Consider the following 18606-nt stretch of genomic DNA (forward strand, 5'->3'; position numbering starts at 1 on the left):
GGGAAACTTACTGGGATTCTCATGTTGAAACCTGTGAGGAATACTCTCAAACTGAAATGTCACAAGAAGAACTCTTGGAACAAATAGGGTAAAATTAGTAATAAATTGACAATAGAAAGTGAAGTTCACCAGTATCTCTGAAGGAACTCAAATTTACTCATCTTGTAAATATGTCACTATCTTAATCAACACTTCATTTACAACAAGAGTAGGTGGTAGCTTGTATGATGCCAGTTTTTAGGAAGGGCTTCGGGAGAGGACCCAGGAACTGCGTGGTTCTTGACAAGTTCTTGGTAAATGGATAGTCATCTGGATTGTAAAATTGTTGGATTTTTCAGTCTTGTCAATGCCTCTAACCAAAGGTTTTTATTGCATTATAGTGCAGTTTTTCAAGGCAGGTCTTGCTGTGAATTTGTGAGTAGCTAAGGAAGAAACAAAAGTGACCAGGCAATGATAGAAAATCTGTCTGCTTTCATAATAGGAAGCAGTTACTGAGAGTTACTGTTACTCTGCGAAACTGTGCCATTAAGCCTGTTCATAAAGTGATCTGGAGGAGTGAATAGTGAGGTGACAGTTTCATTCTAAAGCTGTGGAAAGATTTTGTGACACTAAGGAAGTACGTAATACAATGGTAAAACAAATTCATTGTCAATAAATGCAAAGCAGTACCTGTGCTGAAAATAAATTACTGTGAAGATAAATACACAGTGAAAAGCTCTAAGTTGTCACTCAAGCTGGAGGTCTTAGAACTGTCTGTAGGATCTTTATAAAAAAATGTTGGCTCAACAGTAGCCAAAATAGCCAAAGTGAGTTTAAACTTTTTTAACTTTCTAAGTGCAAAGAAAAAAAAAAAATATCTGCTGTGTAAACTCGTGGTGCACCCATTGTTTGAATACTTTGTTTTAAAAAACAACCTCTGTATCTCCGAAAGGTACAGAGCCATATGAAGGAATTGTGCAATGGCTCCATACAGGAAGAGATTAGAGTAGGACTCTACTGCCTAGAAAGGGCGGTGGCTGCGGGGTAGCTACACTTGAAGGCAGTAAAATCATAGATGACATAAAATCAATTAATCGATGATGAGTACTTACTTTCTCACGGTGTAAGAATTTAATTTAGTATCCTTTACTTGGTCAGACAGCAGGTTTAAAGCAAAGATAATTTTTCATGGAATTTATAGTTAAACTGTGCAAATTCTTCTGTTCATAGCCATGGTAATAATGGTTGGATGCTTTCAGAAAGTGATAAATCCATAGATCTGTAGAGAGGTCCTATGCAGAAAGATGCTGTCTGTGGCTCAGGAAGTCCCTTAAATTGCAGCAAATCTTGGAAGCAAAAGAAGCATTGAGGAGATGTGCCTTCTCTGTTAATTCCCCTATACATCCACTACTTTCTATCCTGAGACAGGATACTGGGTTAGATGAGTTTTATGCCTTACCTGGCATGGCTGCTGTTCTCTGCATTTTCCCATTCATGCCTGGTAGTGCATCAATACAGGGCAACAGATAGTTGATCAGTGTTAGTGAGAGAGTTCTCACTGTATAATTTAAATTGTTTGAGTGTGTGCATATTGTCACGCAAACAGTCGTGCTTAACAGAAAATCAGCAGGAACTACCCAAGGTATATCACCTTAGAGTTCTGCTGGCATTATAACAAACCTCGTAATAGTTGATTATAGGTAAATGTTAATCTGTTCTGGAATGTTTCTGAATTGAAGTGTTCTCACATCTAGAGTTTCTTCACACCTGCAATATCTACTGCTTACATTTACTTGAAATGCCTGAAACTTGAGATGAGACTTCCAGTGTATTAGCATGCAAAAGAATCTGAAAAAAAAAAAAGTTGCTGAAGGCAGAAATCAAAGACCTGATGTAAGAATTTCTTGGTAGTAAAAGAACACTTTCTTGTGGAGAAGAAAAGCCAACCCGATACATTGCATGGGAATTACAAAGCATTGAAATACTAGAGTATGCACAAGAAAGGAGCTCCAGCCCCCAGGTATAAGCACGTTAATTGATTTGTGAGAGTGAGACACTGTTTTATATAGATGGGTGCAAAACTTTTTCAATGGGAAGATTTCAAAGGTATATTTTTAAAAAAGCTGAATTATTTAATATTGACTAAAAAAGAAAAGAGTATGGAGTTGCAGCACAAGTGCAGAAGTTCTGAATGTTGGAAAATAAATCATAGCTTTGTCTCTTGCCCTTAGTGTTGTCCTCCATCAGAGCAGTTTTGAATTGTTCTTTCCTTATCAGACAGGAAGCGTGTGTGAGATACAGTTGTTCTTAGGAAGTAGTTCAGATTGGACTGTGACTGTAGTAACTGCTTGTTAGTGTGTTACACAGATGAAAACAGGAGGTAGCCTTATAATTTGGCTATCATCTGATTGAATCTTATTATTTAATTCTTTGCTTTCTGAAATGCTGTTTTCCACTTGCTTTCCTGTGGTTGTGATGTGAGAAGGAAAAATAATCTTTACAGTGAGGATTGCTGACTATTTATGCAAGGACATTTGTAAATACAGAATATTAATTTTGTTCAATGGCTGGATGATGTTCGGGTTAAATCATACTAGATCTTCACTGTTTGCTTTCATTTTACCTGCCTTCTCGGTGAGGTAGGAAGTCCTGTCTAAACACTGATGAAGGATGCAAAACAAAAAAAAAGTGCAGCAAAAAAAGCTGCACTTAGAATGTGTGGTAACGTCATTCAGTGCTGTCTTCCCATTGACTAAAACTATTTAGGTAGTCTTTTGTTTTACTTTCTGTTGTCCAGGGCAAAACTTAACATGCTGAAGCCCGCTATGGGCATACCTACAGAATGTTTTGGTCCCACGGCAAGGAAAGCACTGCGATTGTCACAGGCTGTGAAAGGTACCAGTGTTCAGCAGTTTATAAACCCTTCAAATATAGAGTGGGAGCAAAAGGGCTTGTGATCTCAAACTCTGTATGCTTCCCAGCCAGTCTGATCTGTGGTGTCATGCAAGCCAGTTAGTGCAACGTCTGAATGCACATCTTTTTCTGATATGACAGTGCTTAAAATGTATGACACACCGTTTTGGGAGGACAGTGACCCAGATGAAATCTGTAGCAGACTGCCATGGCAACTTTTTACAAGTTGGCGTGACATTATCTGTTACTAGAATGGCTTAATTATATCCAGTCTTGTGTGTATGAAAGCCAACTGTAGATATACTTGCATAGTCTGATCTCCCAGAAAGTCAGAAGTCAGTTTTGGTGATCATGACCTAAAAAGCTCAACTGTTGAACATAATTCTAAAGTTTGGCATTCATTTGAGAGCCTTTTTCCTCTCGAGGTATGTTCAGCAGACAAAATTGCTCTCTAGGTCAGATGGCTCCATCAGTATTCTGTCTGGTGAAGTGTACCTACTTGGTGTTCATGTAGAATACACTTTTCTTGCACACTCTTTTTCGTATCGGTGCTACCAGACAGTAACGTGACAGTCTTGTGTTAGAAAGGATTGTTCTGTTTGAGGTGTAATAAAAGGACGGTGTCAGTTTGGTTTATTTATTTCTAAAAGATTCTCTGAAATATCCACACAGCTAAGATTGCTCTTCCATCTGTTTTTTTCTGCTGACTTCCATGCCTCTAAGAAGGAAATGTGCATGGCACAAATTTGCAGAATTTTTGAAGCACGGCTATCTGAAACACTTGTATAAATTCTTCTACAAATTATTAAACAGCATTGCTTTTTTGTAAAGGATTTCTGCACCAAGTTGTCATGATTTTGGGATCAACTCTCTTCGGAGCCTGACTTTTCTGGAGGGAGGCAGTTGATATGAATGAGAGCATACATTGCAGAGTGCTATTTCTGCTTGTTTGGGGTGGGGAGTCATGTTATATTTACCTGACAGCTAGCTCAAAGCATAGCAATTTCTGTTTCTAATGGGCTGGAAAGGCAAATGTGAGGTACAATAAATTCCTCTGGTTTTCAAGTGTACTTTTAACCATGCTACCGAAACAGTTTGCATTTTCTTAATTCTTCTATTTGTATAATTATAGGGTAAGAAAGAGAGGGGGCGGGAAGAAGAAAACAAACAAACAAACAAACAAAAAAACCCCATGCAAAAGTATGAGACCATTATGAAGCCTTTAGGTACAGTACAAGGTTTACAGATCTCTCTTTCTCCCAGAGGATGCCAGCCCCCATCAGACTGCGGGAGTTGATCCGGACCATCCGGACAGCAAGAACCCAGGCAGAAGAGCGTGAGATGATCCAAAAAGAATGTGCTGCTATCCGGTCGTCCTTCCGTGAGGAAGATAACACATACCGATGCAGAAATGTGGCCAAGCTGCTGTATATGCACATGCTGGGATACCCTGCACATTTTGGACAGGTAGGTCAGAATTCAGTGCTTGCTGTGCTAAGTGCATACGCCAGTCTTTGTGTGTTTTGGACACATTGACTTGTTTGGAGCATTCCTAGCTGCATTCTGCTGTCTTCTCGTTGGGATGTTTTGAGGTCTGTCCATGTATGTTCTGAACTTACATTAGTTAGTTTTGACTTTGTTAGTGAAATCTGCTGTTTGGAGACGTAACGTATTTTGTTCCCAAACTTAGGGTTAGTCAGTTTTTGCCAGACTGTTCCTCGCTACTCATATTTCTGCAGAGCAGTAGTTCTTAAACCACAGTCCAATACATATGGCTATTTCTGGATGGGTTCAAACCAGCACATTGGAGTTCTGTCTCATGGAAAATACTGGATACTTCAAAGGAGGTTCTATGCCCTTTTCCTTCTAAAGCAGTCTATTCTAGGCAGATAAGAGCTGGTCTGTTCCCATCAATAAGAAATCGGTGCTCCTTATCCCCATCTTAGTGAGGTGACTTGGAGAATACTAGTACAAGTTTTCCATCTCTTGGCTTATTTTTTGACACAGGTAAGATTGTGGAAAAGGGGGACAGGAAGATGGGAGTTCTTGATCTACATTCTTCAAGTTGAACTTTAGGGCATACTCTATTTTGCTTAAAGTCAGTAAATGTCCTGTTAGTAGTAATCTAACCTAGGTCTTCCATAACGCTAAATAGTCAGTCAAATTATTGTATCCCTTAAAGTAGCTTCATTTCTTGGGAGCCTAATCATTCATGATTGGATTTACCAACCTTGACATGTCTCACTGAAACAGTAAACTCAAACCACTGAGATAAAATTCCAAATAGTCTTAGTGTTAGGGAATGAGTCAGGGCTGTGCTATTGCATGTAAAGTGCATCATCTTACTTCTACGTCATTGGATTCTTCTCTCAGAATAATGAGTTGTTGCGTAAGAGCATGTGAATTTATGCATTATCCTGTTCTTAACACTTTATATAGCCAGGTTCCCTGGTCCAAGAGGGAAACTTCCTGTCATAAAAATTAACGCAAAATATCTAAGAACTGCAAGAAGAGTGAAAAGTGTTACAGATAACTGTCATTTAGAATTTCTACATTTGGCTTATGTTAGCAACGTATTTAAATTTTATTTGGGTTATTTTATCTTGTTATTAAAATATTTAATCCCATATATGGAAGATTAGACCAGGTTTTTAATAATTTTTTCATTTTCTGCTTTGGTCAGTAACGGTAAATTACGTCTTCACTCTCTGTGGAAGAAGGATAAAACAGATTATTCAATATCTATTATTGTTGGGCCTGCTACATCTCAAACAGAAGTATCTATGCTAACTATTTTGGGAAGAGAGTACTTCACTTGGTGGCCTTGGTTGTCATGTAGTTTATCATCTGCACTTTCACAAACATATAGGGCCCAAGGCTGAGAAGGGATTTTTAACAAGTATTCTCCAAGTGAGTAAGTTGCAGACCTTTGCATGTCCTCAGTGCTTATAACTGGAAGGAATCTTTCAAAATGCTAATGTTGTGCAGGTAGAGTATACTTTGTGTGAGTTGTGGATCTGTAGAGGACACATGTCATTTCAGCAGTGGAGTCTTGTAGATAGACAGTCTAGCTTTGTAGACAGGAAGCTTCTCAGAGTGATAGGATAAATATGCAGGAAATATGTTTGGGTGAAAAACAGGAGCACGCTACAGACTGTGTTAGATGCTCTCTTTTAAAAGATGTAAGCAGACATCTGATTTCAGCTGTCTGGATGGGTTAACCAATAATAAAAGAGAATTTAGAGAAGGTGTGAGTAGTAGTGAATGGTTGATCTACTTCTTTTCAAGCCAGGGATCCTCAACTTTGACCCAGGATATCTTGTATAGAAATATGAGCACGAGCACCGTATTTAGCCAGTGCATGCTGAGATGCACTGGATGGCAAGTGGTGTCTCAAGTGTGTGCAAAGGCCATTTGTGCAAGTTTAGAAATTGTCAGGCAGCCTCGGCAAATGGTCAAATAACTTTGTTACTGTCATTATTTCTACTTGCAAAAGAATGTCAGTTGGAAGAGTGGCTGTGTCAATAAAAACTTGGGTAAGTTGTAATCTGGCTATATGCCTGTATCATATCTGGCTTTACTGATGTATCTGTTACAGTACTGATGTAGCAGACTTTAATTGTTCCTTTGAATGAAATGGATATAATGGTATCAAGATTTCTTCCACTAATTAGTCCTAGTAAGAGCTTCAGCTGATCGTGTTTCTCAGTATTGCTGTGCATGAAGCTAGTTTGCATGTATTTGTATACAAGTGAAACAAGAACAAGTCTTTCACAGGGTAAATTTCAATAATATCTTTCAAATTCAAAAGTACTAGAAATATATCTTACAGTATCTGTTGCAGTCATTAGTTTCCGTCTGCTTTTCCTTAGTTGTTTACCTTCTGCCTTTGGCTTTTACACAGTAGCTTACGTGTCATCAATTCTACATTGCATTTTTGCAGAGGGTTGTATAAGAAAAGATCTTGTAAACCTGGGGAAGAAAGTTGGTTCAGAGGTGCATTATTCTCTTACAGAAAGCACTGGAAAGATAAGAGGTCGATATCTGGTGTTCTGTACCTTATCCCTGGTTGATCTTGCCCAATTGTGCAAGTTATCCTTTTGGATGACTGATTTTATTGTTCAGAGGTGTTTCTTTATTCTAGGTTTTAAGCGCTTTAAACTTAGCAAACTGAACTCACTTTCTTTCAAGTTTTTTCTTACCAATTTGTCATCCTGCACTAGGTGGGTGTTCGTATGTGACAACTTCTTGCAGTTGAATTGTATGTTCTGATGCCATGCAGTTGTGAGAACTTGTCAGCGTCTAGGCCGTAGCACTTGATTTCTGTGGCACTTAAATTTTAATTTTTCTTATCAGTATCCTGTAAAACTTCACCCTCCTGATGTGTGTGTGCTGCTTGCATCTCACCTGTGTGTGTTGCCCTGTTCAAGCTTCCCTATGGTTATCAACCATGAAAAACTTTTCATGATGCCCTGTATTTTTGCCTGTGCATGCCCCCTTCTTTTAAAATGGATCTGTTGCAAGCTTTGTCTGACCCCTCCTTAAATCTGTAGCGTATGTTTAGTTGCTGCCCCAGCTAATTTGTAAAACAGACTTATGGGATGTGCCTGTGAGGGATAGGTCTCTTACCTGTTTTGAGAAGCCGTTTCTGTTACTTCCTGTCTGGAAAGTAGATACTGATTATACTTGATTAGTTATCTGAGAAAAATATTTTTGTGCATAGTAATGCCAGAATATCTCCATGGTTGGGGTCTCTTTTTGCAGTAAGAAAGTGTTAACTTTAAAAATGGATTATCAGTTAAATTCTTAGTCAGCTGAGTGCAGGGGGTAGCTGTACATGTTATCTTAGGGATCTCCTTTATGCTCTTGAACACAGTTGACATTTCTACATGGTGAAAGGGAAGCTTGTAGTGGCTACAATGCATATGGTTTTAGTCAAACTTCACGTGTTCAAATAGAGATTACAGAGCAGCACAAAAACTTAACTATCTCTGACTGTATCTAAGGTTTACCTAGCTAGCAAGTTAGTTACAGATGATAATAAACCAAAGCTAGTTTTGACAGCTTAATTTATGGAGCATTGATCTACTCTGGTAGGTAGATCGACCTATTTAAGCCTGGTTCAGAAGTTTCCAGTGCATACCAAACATGACACATGGTCTAGATTTCCAGGTCTTTACTATTTTGTTTTTAATAATGGATCTCTTGTCTCTATAAATATGTTACCTTTTATTTTTGTGGCATAAACCCACGTATCTGGTATATATGAGGTCATGGAAGGCCAACAGTGACTGGCTACTTCAAGATGCAGGAGCTGCTAATAACTTTCCCGCTGGCTTGCTGGGAGCTTTGGGCAGATCACTTAACCTTTCTTTGTTTTCCACATCACCAAAATGGGAATAAAATATACTTTTGAAAATGCATTCTGAGAGACCTAAATGAGTAAACATAAAAATTCAAACTGTTTCTCCTCTAGCTAAGAAGTAGTTTAAGCTAATTCTGTCTTTTTTTTTTTTTCTTTTTTTTTCTTTTTTTTTTTCCAGTTGGAGTGCCTCAAGCTCATTGCCTCTCAGAAATTCACAGACAAGCGCATTGGGTATTTAGGTGCCATGTTGCTGCTGGATGAGAGACAGGATGTCCATCTTCTTATGACCAATTGCATCAAGAAGTAAGGGTGCCACCTCTCTCTCCATCAACACATGCTTTGAGGTTTCAAGATGTGAAAGTACACTCCTGACAGTGATATTTTGAGTACTTTATTTTTTTTCCTCTTGTGTTAGAAAACTGGTATCTTCAATTTGTTTTATGCTATTGAGTGTACAAGACTGTTCTAGTATTGTACTGTATTGGATGATCCCCTCAAGTTTCCTTAGAGGGAAGGGAATATAAAATAGCATTAGTCTTGAAGAAGTGTATGCGGCAAACAACACTTCATGTAACTACTGTTACAGAATGTTAGTGTTTCTGGAGGTCATGTTAAGAAAAATAAAATCAGGAAGGTGAAATGACCACAGTAAGCTGCTCAGCCAGTGCAGAAGACCTCTGATTGTAGTAAAGAACTCTTTTCCATTTCTGTAAATTAGTTATCTTCCAGCTTGCAGTAGGGAAGATACAGACAAGGAGTAATGCAGCATCAATAAAGGTCCATGCACCTTTTAAATATTATTAAATCAGATGCTTTTATAACTGTTAAAACTTTGTAGGCTGCGCTGGCCATCATCTGTCACAAAGTCTTATGTATTGGTGCAGCCATGTTGTCCTGTGTTTGTTTACTTGAATTCTGATGGTGAGCTCTGAAGAGTCGTCTGACTTCAGGGATCAAGGCTGTGTGTCCTGCTTTCTTTTTAAGGTTGGCCTAATGGTCCTGAGGAATGTTTTTCCTTGGAAGCAAGGCAGCAACTTGGGATGTGTTGTCTGCTTGGCATGGTGCTAAAATTGAGCAAGAGGGGATAGGAAATAATTTTTTTTTTCTTTTTTTTTTTCTCTCAGCAAAATGCTGTTAAACTTGTACTGTTTTACATTATAGTTTAGTAGATGATGATTGGTGCATTTCCAGTAACACTCCTTTTCAAGATGGATGGGAGCAGGAGTGGAATAACTGGGTTCTAGTTTATTTACCCAGAGGCCTGCTTGGTTATGCATGGTGTGTCTGGGTTTTTTTTAATTTTTATTTACTTTTAGAATGTAAACCTCACAGATATTAGCAAGTAAAGTATTGTCAGTTAGACTGTGGCCTCAAAGTGCTTGGAAAGAAACTAGACAAAACTACAGGCCTGAGGATCTGCCGACTTTGGACCTAGTGTCCAGGAGAGGAGAGACATTTGGCTGAAGATTTTTCATTGAAATATCATACCTGTGAAGCTCTTCCATTAGAACCAGGCTGCAAAGTTAACACCGCTTTTGATTGTCCATGCTAAAATGAGTTTGTGTGGTAAGGGTATAGTAAGTTTGGACTGGAAATGGGTCAGACTGAAGCTGAGCAGAACTAGTGGACAGCTTCCCACCACCTCAGTGGGTTGTTTATTGCTTTCTCCTTTGACCTCTGTATCTACTACTTTGTCTTGATTTTATCTAGACATTAGGGTATTTGATTTATGGCATTCTCTTTCATTATTTTATAGCAACACCTAGATTTTTGATACAGAAAAAGCAAGCACCCTTGTGAAGCATATACTTGTTATACGCACAGCTTTGTATAGCTGCCAGAAATTTGTTAAAGGAAGGAAACAAAAAACCAACCCATTTAGTGGCATGTGCTATCTGTTCCTTCATCTGCATGTTACCATACCTGCTCGATGTTCCAACCAGAATACTGCCTCTTGCTTTTCTGCACGTTATATGCATTTAGTTACATACTACTCATTTCCCCAGGTCTCCCATCATGTAATCCCCACCTCCCCTAGCCTCCTAAACCAGGAACCATATTTTTTTACTTTCCTCAGCATTGAATCCTGGATACTATGGTGACAAGAGTACCAAACAGTCTGATGGAAAAGTAGTGTAGAAATCTGTTTTAAAGGCTGTTGGAGTTGCCATGTGGAAGCTATATTGTCTTGTAGTTCATGTTACATTGGTAGCTGGCCTCATGAACAGCATCTACTGTTAGGTTGTTTAACTTCTTATTGACTGCTTTTTGCAACTTCCACAGGCATATGAATAGTTAGGATTGCTAAACAAAATTCCTGTATGGATTATTTTCAAGGTATGCAAGTGGTGGGGTTTGTGGTTTTTACTCAGGATAGGCGATATTTTTACGTCAATTTTAATATTCTGTTTGATTTGTAAATGCAGAAACTAAAGCCTATCCTAGAACATATTTAAGCTGGGACAACCCACAGAGTAACTGCAGGACTGTACTTCATTTTAGGTTGTTTTCTGCATGCATGTTCCAAAATACAATGTTCTGTCTTTACTTTAGAAGTTCTAATGGGATTCTGTGTGGTCTTCCCTCTTCTCAGCTCAATCTCTAGATACCCACCTGATAGATTTAACCAAGTATTTTATCTTTGTAATTGAAGATTCTAAGTAGAAGTAGTAGCAAACCCTGTGGTATATGCACTCAAAGCTGCTATTGCTCCTAAGTCATGCTGCCAAATAGCTGAGAATCTGCAGAGTTGTTCTGGGCCATGTCTGCAGCAGATTAGATGACTATAGATATAGACGCCTCTTTCCTTGTGTGTTCAGGTTCTCTGCGTTCATGCTGATTGGCTTCTTTTTTGTTTTCCTTTACAGTGACCTTAATCACAGCACGCAATATGTGCAGGGGCTGGCACTCTGCACTCTTGGCTGCATGGGTTCCTCAGAAATGTGCAGAGACCTTGCAGGAGAGGTGGAAAAGCTCCTCAAAACTTCCAACTCCTATCTTAGGAAGAAGGTACTTCAGGGAACTTTTGAATACTTTGTTATGGATTAAAACTCAAGATCGATTGGATACCTGCTAATGTCGGGAATACTAGATGTCTTGGATCACACTGGCTGAATGTTTTCCCAGTGTGCAAGGTAGAGGTCAAAACTCCCTGTCCATATATCAGAAATGTGTATAAGCCTCTAAAAGACAAACCTCCAACAGGTGAGGCAGTTGATTCTACTCTGATACTCTCTGCCTTAAGGTTATTGATGGTAGTGTGAACACCTGCCTGTGCACAGACATTCGCTCCAAACTCTAGTCATCGGTTTTATTTCTGTATCTTCTCAGATAAGTCCAGAGAAACTTTGATCATTAACAGTTCAGGCTGATACCTGAAGATTTGAACCTATTTGATCACTTTGGTTGGTGAAGATGACAGCATTGTGTGAGATAGAAAGGTTAAGGTCTTGAAATGGGCGAGCAATTATAAATGGTCTAATTTCCATAGCAAGTGTGCTGTAGCGTCTGCAAAGTGTAATCACGCTTGTTCTTTTAAACTTATTTTATTGTTAAGTCTTGAGGAGGGTAGGGAGCGGTAAGATTTAGGAAGAGGTGCATTGTTACTTCTTTGTCTAGTGCTGGATCTAGAGAGAAATTGGAGAGAAAGCAATTCTAAGAGGTGTTGCTGTATTCTGGGATGAGGCCCTCAGTGTGCTTGATGCTCAAGCAACTGCAAAGAATAGTGTCTCCTGTTGCTTTTTCATCCTAGAAGTAGGCAATATTTTTGCAGTATACTTTTGTTTTTCATAGGACCCGTCACGTGCAGGAGAAAGTTATTTTGTAGGGAAGGAAATGATATTCGAGCAAATGAAAATGAGCTGTAATTTGACATAAATGTAATTATTTTCTTCCAATGCATTATCCCCTCCCTAGCAATAGGATAGCAGACTGAGGTAGCCCTATTAAAGGCAGAGCTGCTTCGCAATTATTATCGCTTCTGAAGTGAATAATATAAAAAAATGAACCGTTGCTAGTGGGAGTATTTACTTTGTAGCTCAGTGCTTTCCCCCCTCTTCTCTGTGACGCTGTTTAGTATCACTTGTAGTAGAGAGATGGAAAAATGTACCATAAATATAATGAAATTTTTTTATAGTTCCCGCTGTGCTAGGTGTTCTCAAAACATGTGTCATTGTCATTATAGTATGTACTAACAGAGCTGTTTTTCCTATACAGGCAGCATTGTGTGCTGTTCACGTTATTAGAAAGGTGCCTGAACTCATGGAGATGTTCCTGCCAGCCACCAAAAACTTGCTGAATGAGAAGAACCATGGTAATACGGGAGACTCTGCTTAGCAAGGCTATGCCATTCTTTATGGGATGGTGCACTTGCTACCTAAGCCTCTTGTTTGGAAGGAACTTTTGAGGTGTATTTGTATGATTTGTTTCTTTCCATTTCTATGCAGTGAAAGCAAATGTCATTCAGAAGGAAGCAATGCGTATCACCCTGCTAGTCAGCAGGAGTTTTACATGACAGAGGTGACAAAAGGAACTCTTACTGTTTTGTGATACAGTTCAGAGTGGATGGAATGGGAAAGTTTGTGGTCTTTATCCAATACTGCCTCACAGGACTCTAAAGTGCAATTTTTAGGGTTGTTTCTTGTGTCTTCTGTTAGCATAGCACTATAGGATTCTCATTTTAGCAGGCATTCTGAAGTCTAAGATACCTACATTGTTGTCAGGGAAGAGTCTTTCTTCAGTGTTGTTTTTCATCAGAATTACATCATAAAATAGATTCAAGATTTAACGGTCCTTTGTCAGATTATTCTCTTTTAATACGTTTTCTTGCACAAGCGCTTCTAGAAGATTATTTAGAGAAATACTGGTATCGACACCCTGACTAAGTTGTATCAAGGCTAGTGTTCCCTTCCCAAAGTCTTAGTCTTGTGGCACATCTGCAATGATCATGTGCCTTAAAAAATAAGTGGGTGCACTAGGAGTTCTAAAGTAGATGAAAACCCATCACAGGGAGTTCTGTCTTAAGATGAGGTAGTTGTAAGTGCCAACAGTACTAATTGGCCACAGTAGCCTCCTGAAAAGCTATTGTTTGTTTGGGTGGTTTCTTTGGTTTGGGGTTGTTTTTTTTGTAATTTGGCTGCATGTGCTGTAAACCTTTGAAGTACAGGACAGTTTGCACGTGGAACATGGTTCACGCATGTGCAGCTAGTTCACCTTGATTTCAAACATGATGATGAGAACATTTAGACCATGCGCTGCTCAAATAGGCAATGGTCTGTAAGACTGTCAGCAAGTGATGCCTACTTGATCCAACTTGGTAGTGTGAGATACTCTGTCATTGTCTTATGGAACTCTGAAAAGCTGAAAGCTGTTCTGTTCTCTCTCTAAATAAAGATGGGAATGCTCCTCTTCAAGTCTTGGCCAAGTAAAGAATTGAGTCTAGGTTCACCTGAACTCAAGAACTGAATCATCCTTTCTGCTTTCCTCATACTTAAAAATCAGCATGCCCTTTCCAGCAGTCTTATCCATGAGCTTTGTGTTGAGTTTTCTCTGAAGTAGAATATGTATGAAACCCTTTTAGCAGCCTCTTGGGTGGTCTCAGTGATAAGTAAGCACTGTCAGTGTTAAGAAAGCTGTGACACAAGCTGTATAGATAAATATATATGTAATTCAAAACACATTTTGGATAGAACCTGCAATAGGTCAGAAGGCTATGCATATCGTGGAATATAAATATCATCTCTGTAGAAAGCATTGTTTATTAATCTGGTTTTTAGTCTCTGAGACGGGAGCTCTCCAGTACAGTTTTAACAGCTACAGAAAATGAATAACTGAAAAAGCATCTGAGAAGGATTGCTGTGTTACAGCTGAATGAGGATGTAAAATAATGCTCATTGATGTTATATGCTTTACAAGGTTATAGCTCACTGACGAGTTATCTAGCATTGATACCTAGTTATATGGTTTGTAACTGACATGCCTTTTCTAACTATTTTCAGAGACACTTTGATTGGGTTTCATTAAGGCAGGGCACACAGCAGCTGGCTGCCAATGTTCAGGCACTGGCTTGACCAAGCAGTCTACTATAGTCTAGACTGAGTTCTGTGACCTTCTGAGGAAGGCCCAATTCAGGTCATGTAAGGTTGGCTAGGGTACCCAAATCAGAAGACAAAATCAAGAAGTTTGAGGAAACCAACACCTACAGCACAATTAACACATACTGTCCTTCTAGAGTCTTATGTTTGTATTAGAATCATAGAATGGTTTGGGTTGGAAGGGACCCTAAAGACCATCTGATCCAACTATGTTACTATCTGACTATATATTTAGTATTCAAGTTTCTGCAGACAGAGTCGTTTCTCTCCTTTTGGCTTTTAGTTGCTGTTTTAAGACATGAGCACGTTGCTGTCTGCTTTCCCTTGGGCACAGCTGCAAGCACAAATATATTTTGGGGTAGACACGTTGGATTCAAGAATAAATTATTTTTTTCATGGTTTCCTTATGATCTTTATCACATGTCTGGAGCCAATGAAAATGTTAACTGTGGATATATTTTTCTTTTTTCCCCCCTCACCTTAAGGTGTTCTTCACACATCAGTTGTCCTCCTCACAGAGATGTGTGAGAGAAGCCCAGACATGCTTGCACATTTTAGAAAGGTAAGTGTGAACTCATAATATTGCAGAATTAATATTCATGGTCTTGTGGTGGGTTGGAGTTTTTGGGTATTTGTGATTTTTTTACAGATGCATACTCTTAGTCTCTCTAGTAAAAGCGGTGTACACATATTTGAATAAAATCCTTACAACTATTTGGGTGAAGAATTTAATGAGACTGTCTGCTTGTTACCAAATTATTTTAAAAAATAATTAAATTGAGAAATTTAGTGTGTATCTAGCACTAATCCCCATCAGTAAGTGAATAAGTTACAAAACATCAGTCTTAAAACTGTGCAGTATGAAACTTATCCTAAACTGAGATTTAAAATGTCTTCTTTGTTCCCCTAGGGTTTTTTCCACTCTTTGTAGCTAACTGCACAGTGACATTGGAATCACAAATGTATTAAACCTAAAGAGGCAAAGATGAAAAACTGAGGCTTATACCAACACCTGAATGCCTTAACCACAGCCACACAATTTTGTAAACTCGGGTCAAAAACACTTATGAAGTTCTAGTTCTGTAGATATCTCATCTCTGATACATGCTGTGTTACATCATTTTCCATTTTAGCTTAAGGATTTGAGAGTCAAGGTCACACTTCCTCCTCTGGTTAATCATGTTTGCTTTTCCTTCCCCACTCTGACACCCTAGTCCCCCAGCACAAATTTTCTTATGCTGTTTGCTGTAAGTTGTTGCATAGTATGAAATCCCTAATGATACAGACAGGCCAAGGAAGAACAGTAAACTGTGCATGCAAATAAATAAGCACCTTTAAGATTTTTTTGGAGGAGCAAAGAGCCAGTTCTGTTCTACCATCTTTGTTCAATCTCTCCTTCTTTGAACAAGGCAGAGTAACAGTTAGTGCAATTTTCAGATGCCCTTCTATTGGTAGTCTTTCATGTAGGAATAAAACAGTACGTTTGTTGAATCATCTTAGCATTTTGGCCTGCTTTTTCCCTTGCCCTGATTGTATATGTCAAAGCAGGAATGAAAGAGGGACTAGGCTCATCTTGAAAGTAGCTGTCCCTGCTGGTGATTGCTCAATTAAGATGATAGTCTTGGGAAAAGAGAGGGGAGCTGAGTCCACAAAATTTAGGTACTAGGTACATTCTTTTCTAGCTATCTTTAGTTGTTTATGCTGTTAATGGTATAACATTGATCTGTCCCTAATGCCTGCTTCGTCTGTTTTGTCCCTTTTGTCTGTTTGGAATCCTGCTGTGTGTTAGAATGAAAAGGTAAGAGTTAATTCTTCTAGATGATGCATGCTTGCACTGAATCGGCAGATGTTTGTCTCTGAGGCACTGCCTCTTAATGCCACATTTGTGATTGATGCCACATGCTTAGATCAGTTTTAATTGTCTAATGCTTTTTGTGTGCTGGTCTTGTCTTGTCACTAAACCTTTATACTATGGCAGCCCTGAATCTCAGTTGTGGCCTTTTTCAAACATGAGCCTACTTTCCTTGAGCTCTCTCTCATTTGAGGAGTACTTTAGGGAGTTCTTTTGCAAACTGTAGCCCCGGTCTTTCCTCTTACACAAACTGGGCTTTGTGTTTTGCCTGAATCACGGGGCAACTTTGGGTGATTCCCAAAAGGGAGCAGGAGGGACAGTTACTTAGCTGCCTGTAAGTGGACATACTGTGCTGCAGAGAGCTAATGAGTACAGCTGCATTGCTGATAATTTTCATGGGTGTATTTTAACTAAAGAAGATTGAGGGGATTGGCCCTCAACCGATCTCCATGACTGTAATGTTTCCCTTTGTTTGTTCTGTCCTTAGTTGTAACTCTTGCATGTTAGAAGGCAAAGAAAATGTTAACTGGGGTTCCAGGAATGCTCCAGCAGGTCACTGCTTATCTGTTATTCTGTCTTGAGGGAAGGTGTTGCTGTACCCTTTGGTTTCATCTTTAAGGTGGATAATAGGAAATTCATGGTTCCTTTTGTTTGTGTGTTTTATGAAATGCACGTTATCAGAAGGAGTATATAATTCCTGATGAGCAAAGGTAGAAATAAAAAAAAGATATGGGGAAACTCAGCTGGTTTTCTTCTTGTACTGTACCACAAATATATAGGATTTTAGTCTGGAAAACACTGACCATTTAGTATGTCCACATGCAGCTGTTGTGCTCTATAAGTCACATTGTGCTTTTGGCAGCTTCTGCTACTATCTGTCCTGAATCTCAAGCACCATCTTGACTTGATGTCATTAGAAGTGGCAACTTTACTATAAGCAATCTCTGATCTGATAAAAATTCAGTGTGAATGCAATCCCTGACTCGTAGTAGGCATACATGAATGCAGGAGCAGCCTGTCTCAAGGGTGGGAAAATTTATTGAGTCTTAAGGGTGATTGGTTGGGAAGGGTTTTATAAAGAACATTTTGATAAACTGTAATTGTCATGCATGGAGTTGAGATAAAGAATGATGCTGTCCTGGTGCTAGCCATGCTTCAGGAAAGAAAAATCCACTTAGTGCAGCCACCATAATGCCTCTGTCTAGTTTGTCACCTCATCTCTAGCCAGTGTCTGGATTATTTTAATAATACCAGCACTGAGAGGGATAGAAGAAATTTTCTATGGAAGGAATAAAGCTTGCAGAGATCTACATCTCTACGTCATCCACCAGGAGTGGATTTTTCCTCTTACAGCTCAATAAAAATGAATCCAGTTTCTGTCTTTCAATCTTGAGGTTTTTCATAGGATGTGTTAGAAATGAGCTTCCACTTCGTCCCTGAGACTATTTTGTTACTCATAACTGCTGTGAAGGTTTTTGGAGATAAATAGTATGTTTGTTACAGCTTGTCTGCTTTAACGATTGGCTTATTTGCCACATTCTGCATTAAACCCATTACTTGCCTGGCCTGTGTGAGAAACTGAAGAGAAATTATATTACAGTCCCTCAGAGTTGCCTTGACAGATGAAGTGCATCACTAGAGATGCCTAAGATGGAGGGAGTTGAACCAAACTTATTCAAATAGGTAGCATTTCTTCAGAGCTCCGTACAGGTCTTGAAAGGTAACTTACTCCTATGAGAAACCAGTACCATCAACATCTGAGGAATCTGATCTGCTTCTGAAAGTTTTTTAGCGCATGCAGTTGGAAAGAAACTTTAATATATGAACAGTGTAAGCTGATGTGATTTTTTTGCTCCTGAATCTGGCATACTAGAAGCTTCCATCAGTTTTTTGGTCAGTTTAGTCTTGCTGTTCTTGCTAAAAAGTTTGGGATTAAGAGAAGGAGAATAGACCCTGGAGCCACTTGCAGGGAAGTAGTAGTCTAACAATAAATCCCAGGAGGAAGGTTGGAGGGAAATCCATTCTCTGCCCTATTTGGAAGCTCTTGGAGAAGAAGCAGATCACAAAGCTTTTCTTTCTAGAAGCTAAGTTGGATGGGGTGTCAAACTTTAAGGAATTCTTAATAATTTAATCATAGCAGTACTGTACTTGAAAAGATCAAAATCCTTGGCTATGCCTGATGCTTCTGTGAAGATGTATGCTAAAAATGAGTCAGGAGCTACTGTAATGTCCTCCAGTGAAGTCCTGGAATTATACCCTTTTAATTGTCCCAGCACATCCCCTTTTCATGAAGAGAGGAATTTAAGCTGGTATTTCCTCTCAGGTCTCAACTGTCCAGCTCTGGTAGCTTTAGTACTTTAAAGATACAATACAGTTCTCAGGTCCCAGCTTAACTGTTTCTAGTT

At 39.0% G+C, this 18606-nt stretch overlaps 1 protein-coding gene across 3 annotated transcripts in view; it reads left to right on the forward strand.

Annotated features, from left to right (window-relative positions):
- Nucleotides 1-18606, forward strand: part of AP1G1 (adaptor related protein complex 1 subunit gamma 1) — a 47394-nt gene that overhangs the window by 7854 nt on the left and 20934 nt on the right. Inside the window, exons 1-7 of one of the 3 annotated variants that reach the window (XM_032981771.2) lie at nucleotides 2852-2874; nucleotides 4156-4359; nucleotides 8436-8560; nucleotides 11125-11266; nucleotides 12473-12569; nucleotides 14835-14911; nucleotides 16139-16147. In XM_032981771.2, the coding sequence (XP_032837662.1) occupies nucleotides 4159-4359; nucleotides 8436-8560; nucleotides 11125-11266; nucleotides 12473-12569; nucleotides 14835-14911; nucleotides 16139-16147 (651 nt within the window). In that variant the 5' untranslated portion in view covers nucleotides 2852-2874; nucleotides 4156-4158. Of the gene's footprint in view, nucleotides 1-2851; nucleotides 2875-4155; nucleotides 4360-8435; nucleotides 8561-11124; nucleotides 11267-12472; nucleotides 12570-14834; nucleotides 14912-16138; nucleotides 16148-18606 lie in introns of those variants that run through there. The other 2 variants (XM_032981772.2, XM_042797346.1) reach the window with 2 other exon arrangements.

The sequence above is a fragment of the Tyto alba genome, unplaced genomic scaffold (assembly GCF_018691265.1).
Source record: "Tyto alba isolate M040663 unplaced genomic scaffold, T.alba_DEE_v4.0 Super-Scaffold_26, whole genome shotgun sequence".
In the NCBI taxonomy this organism is placed as follows: domain Eukaryota; kingdom Metazoa; phylum Chordata; class Aves; order Strigiformes; family Tytonidae; genus Tyto; species Tyto alba.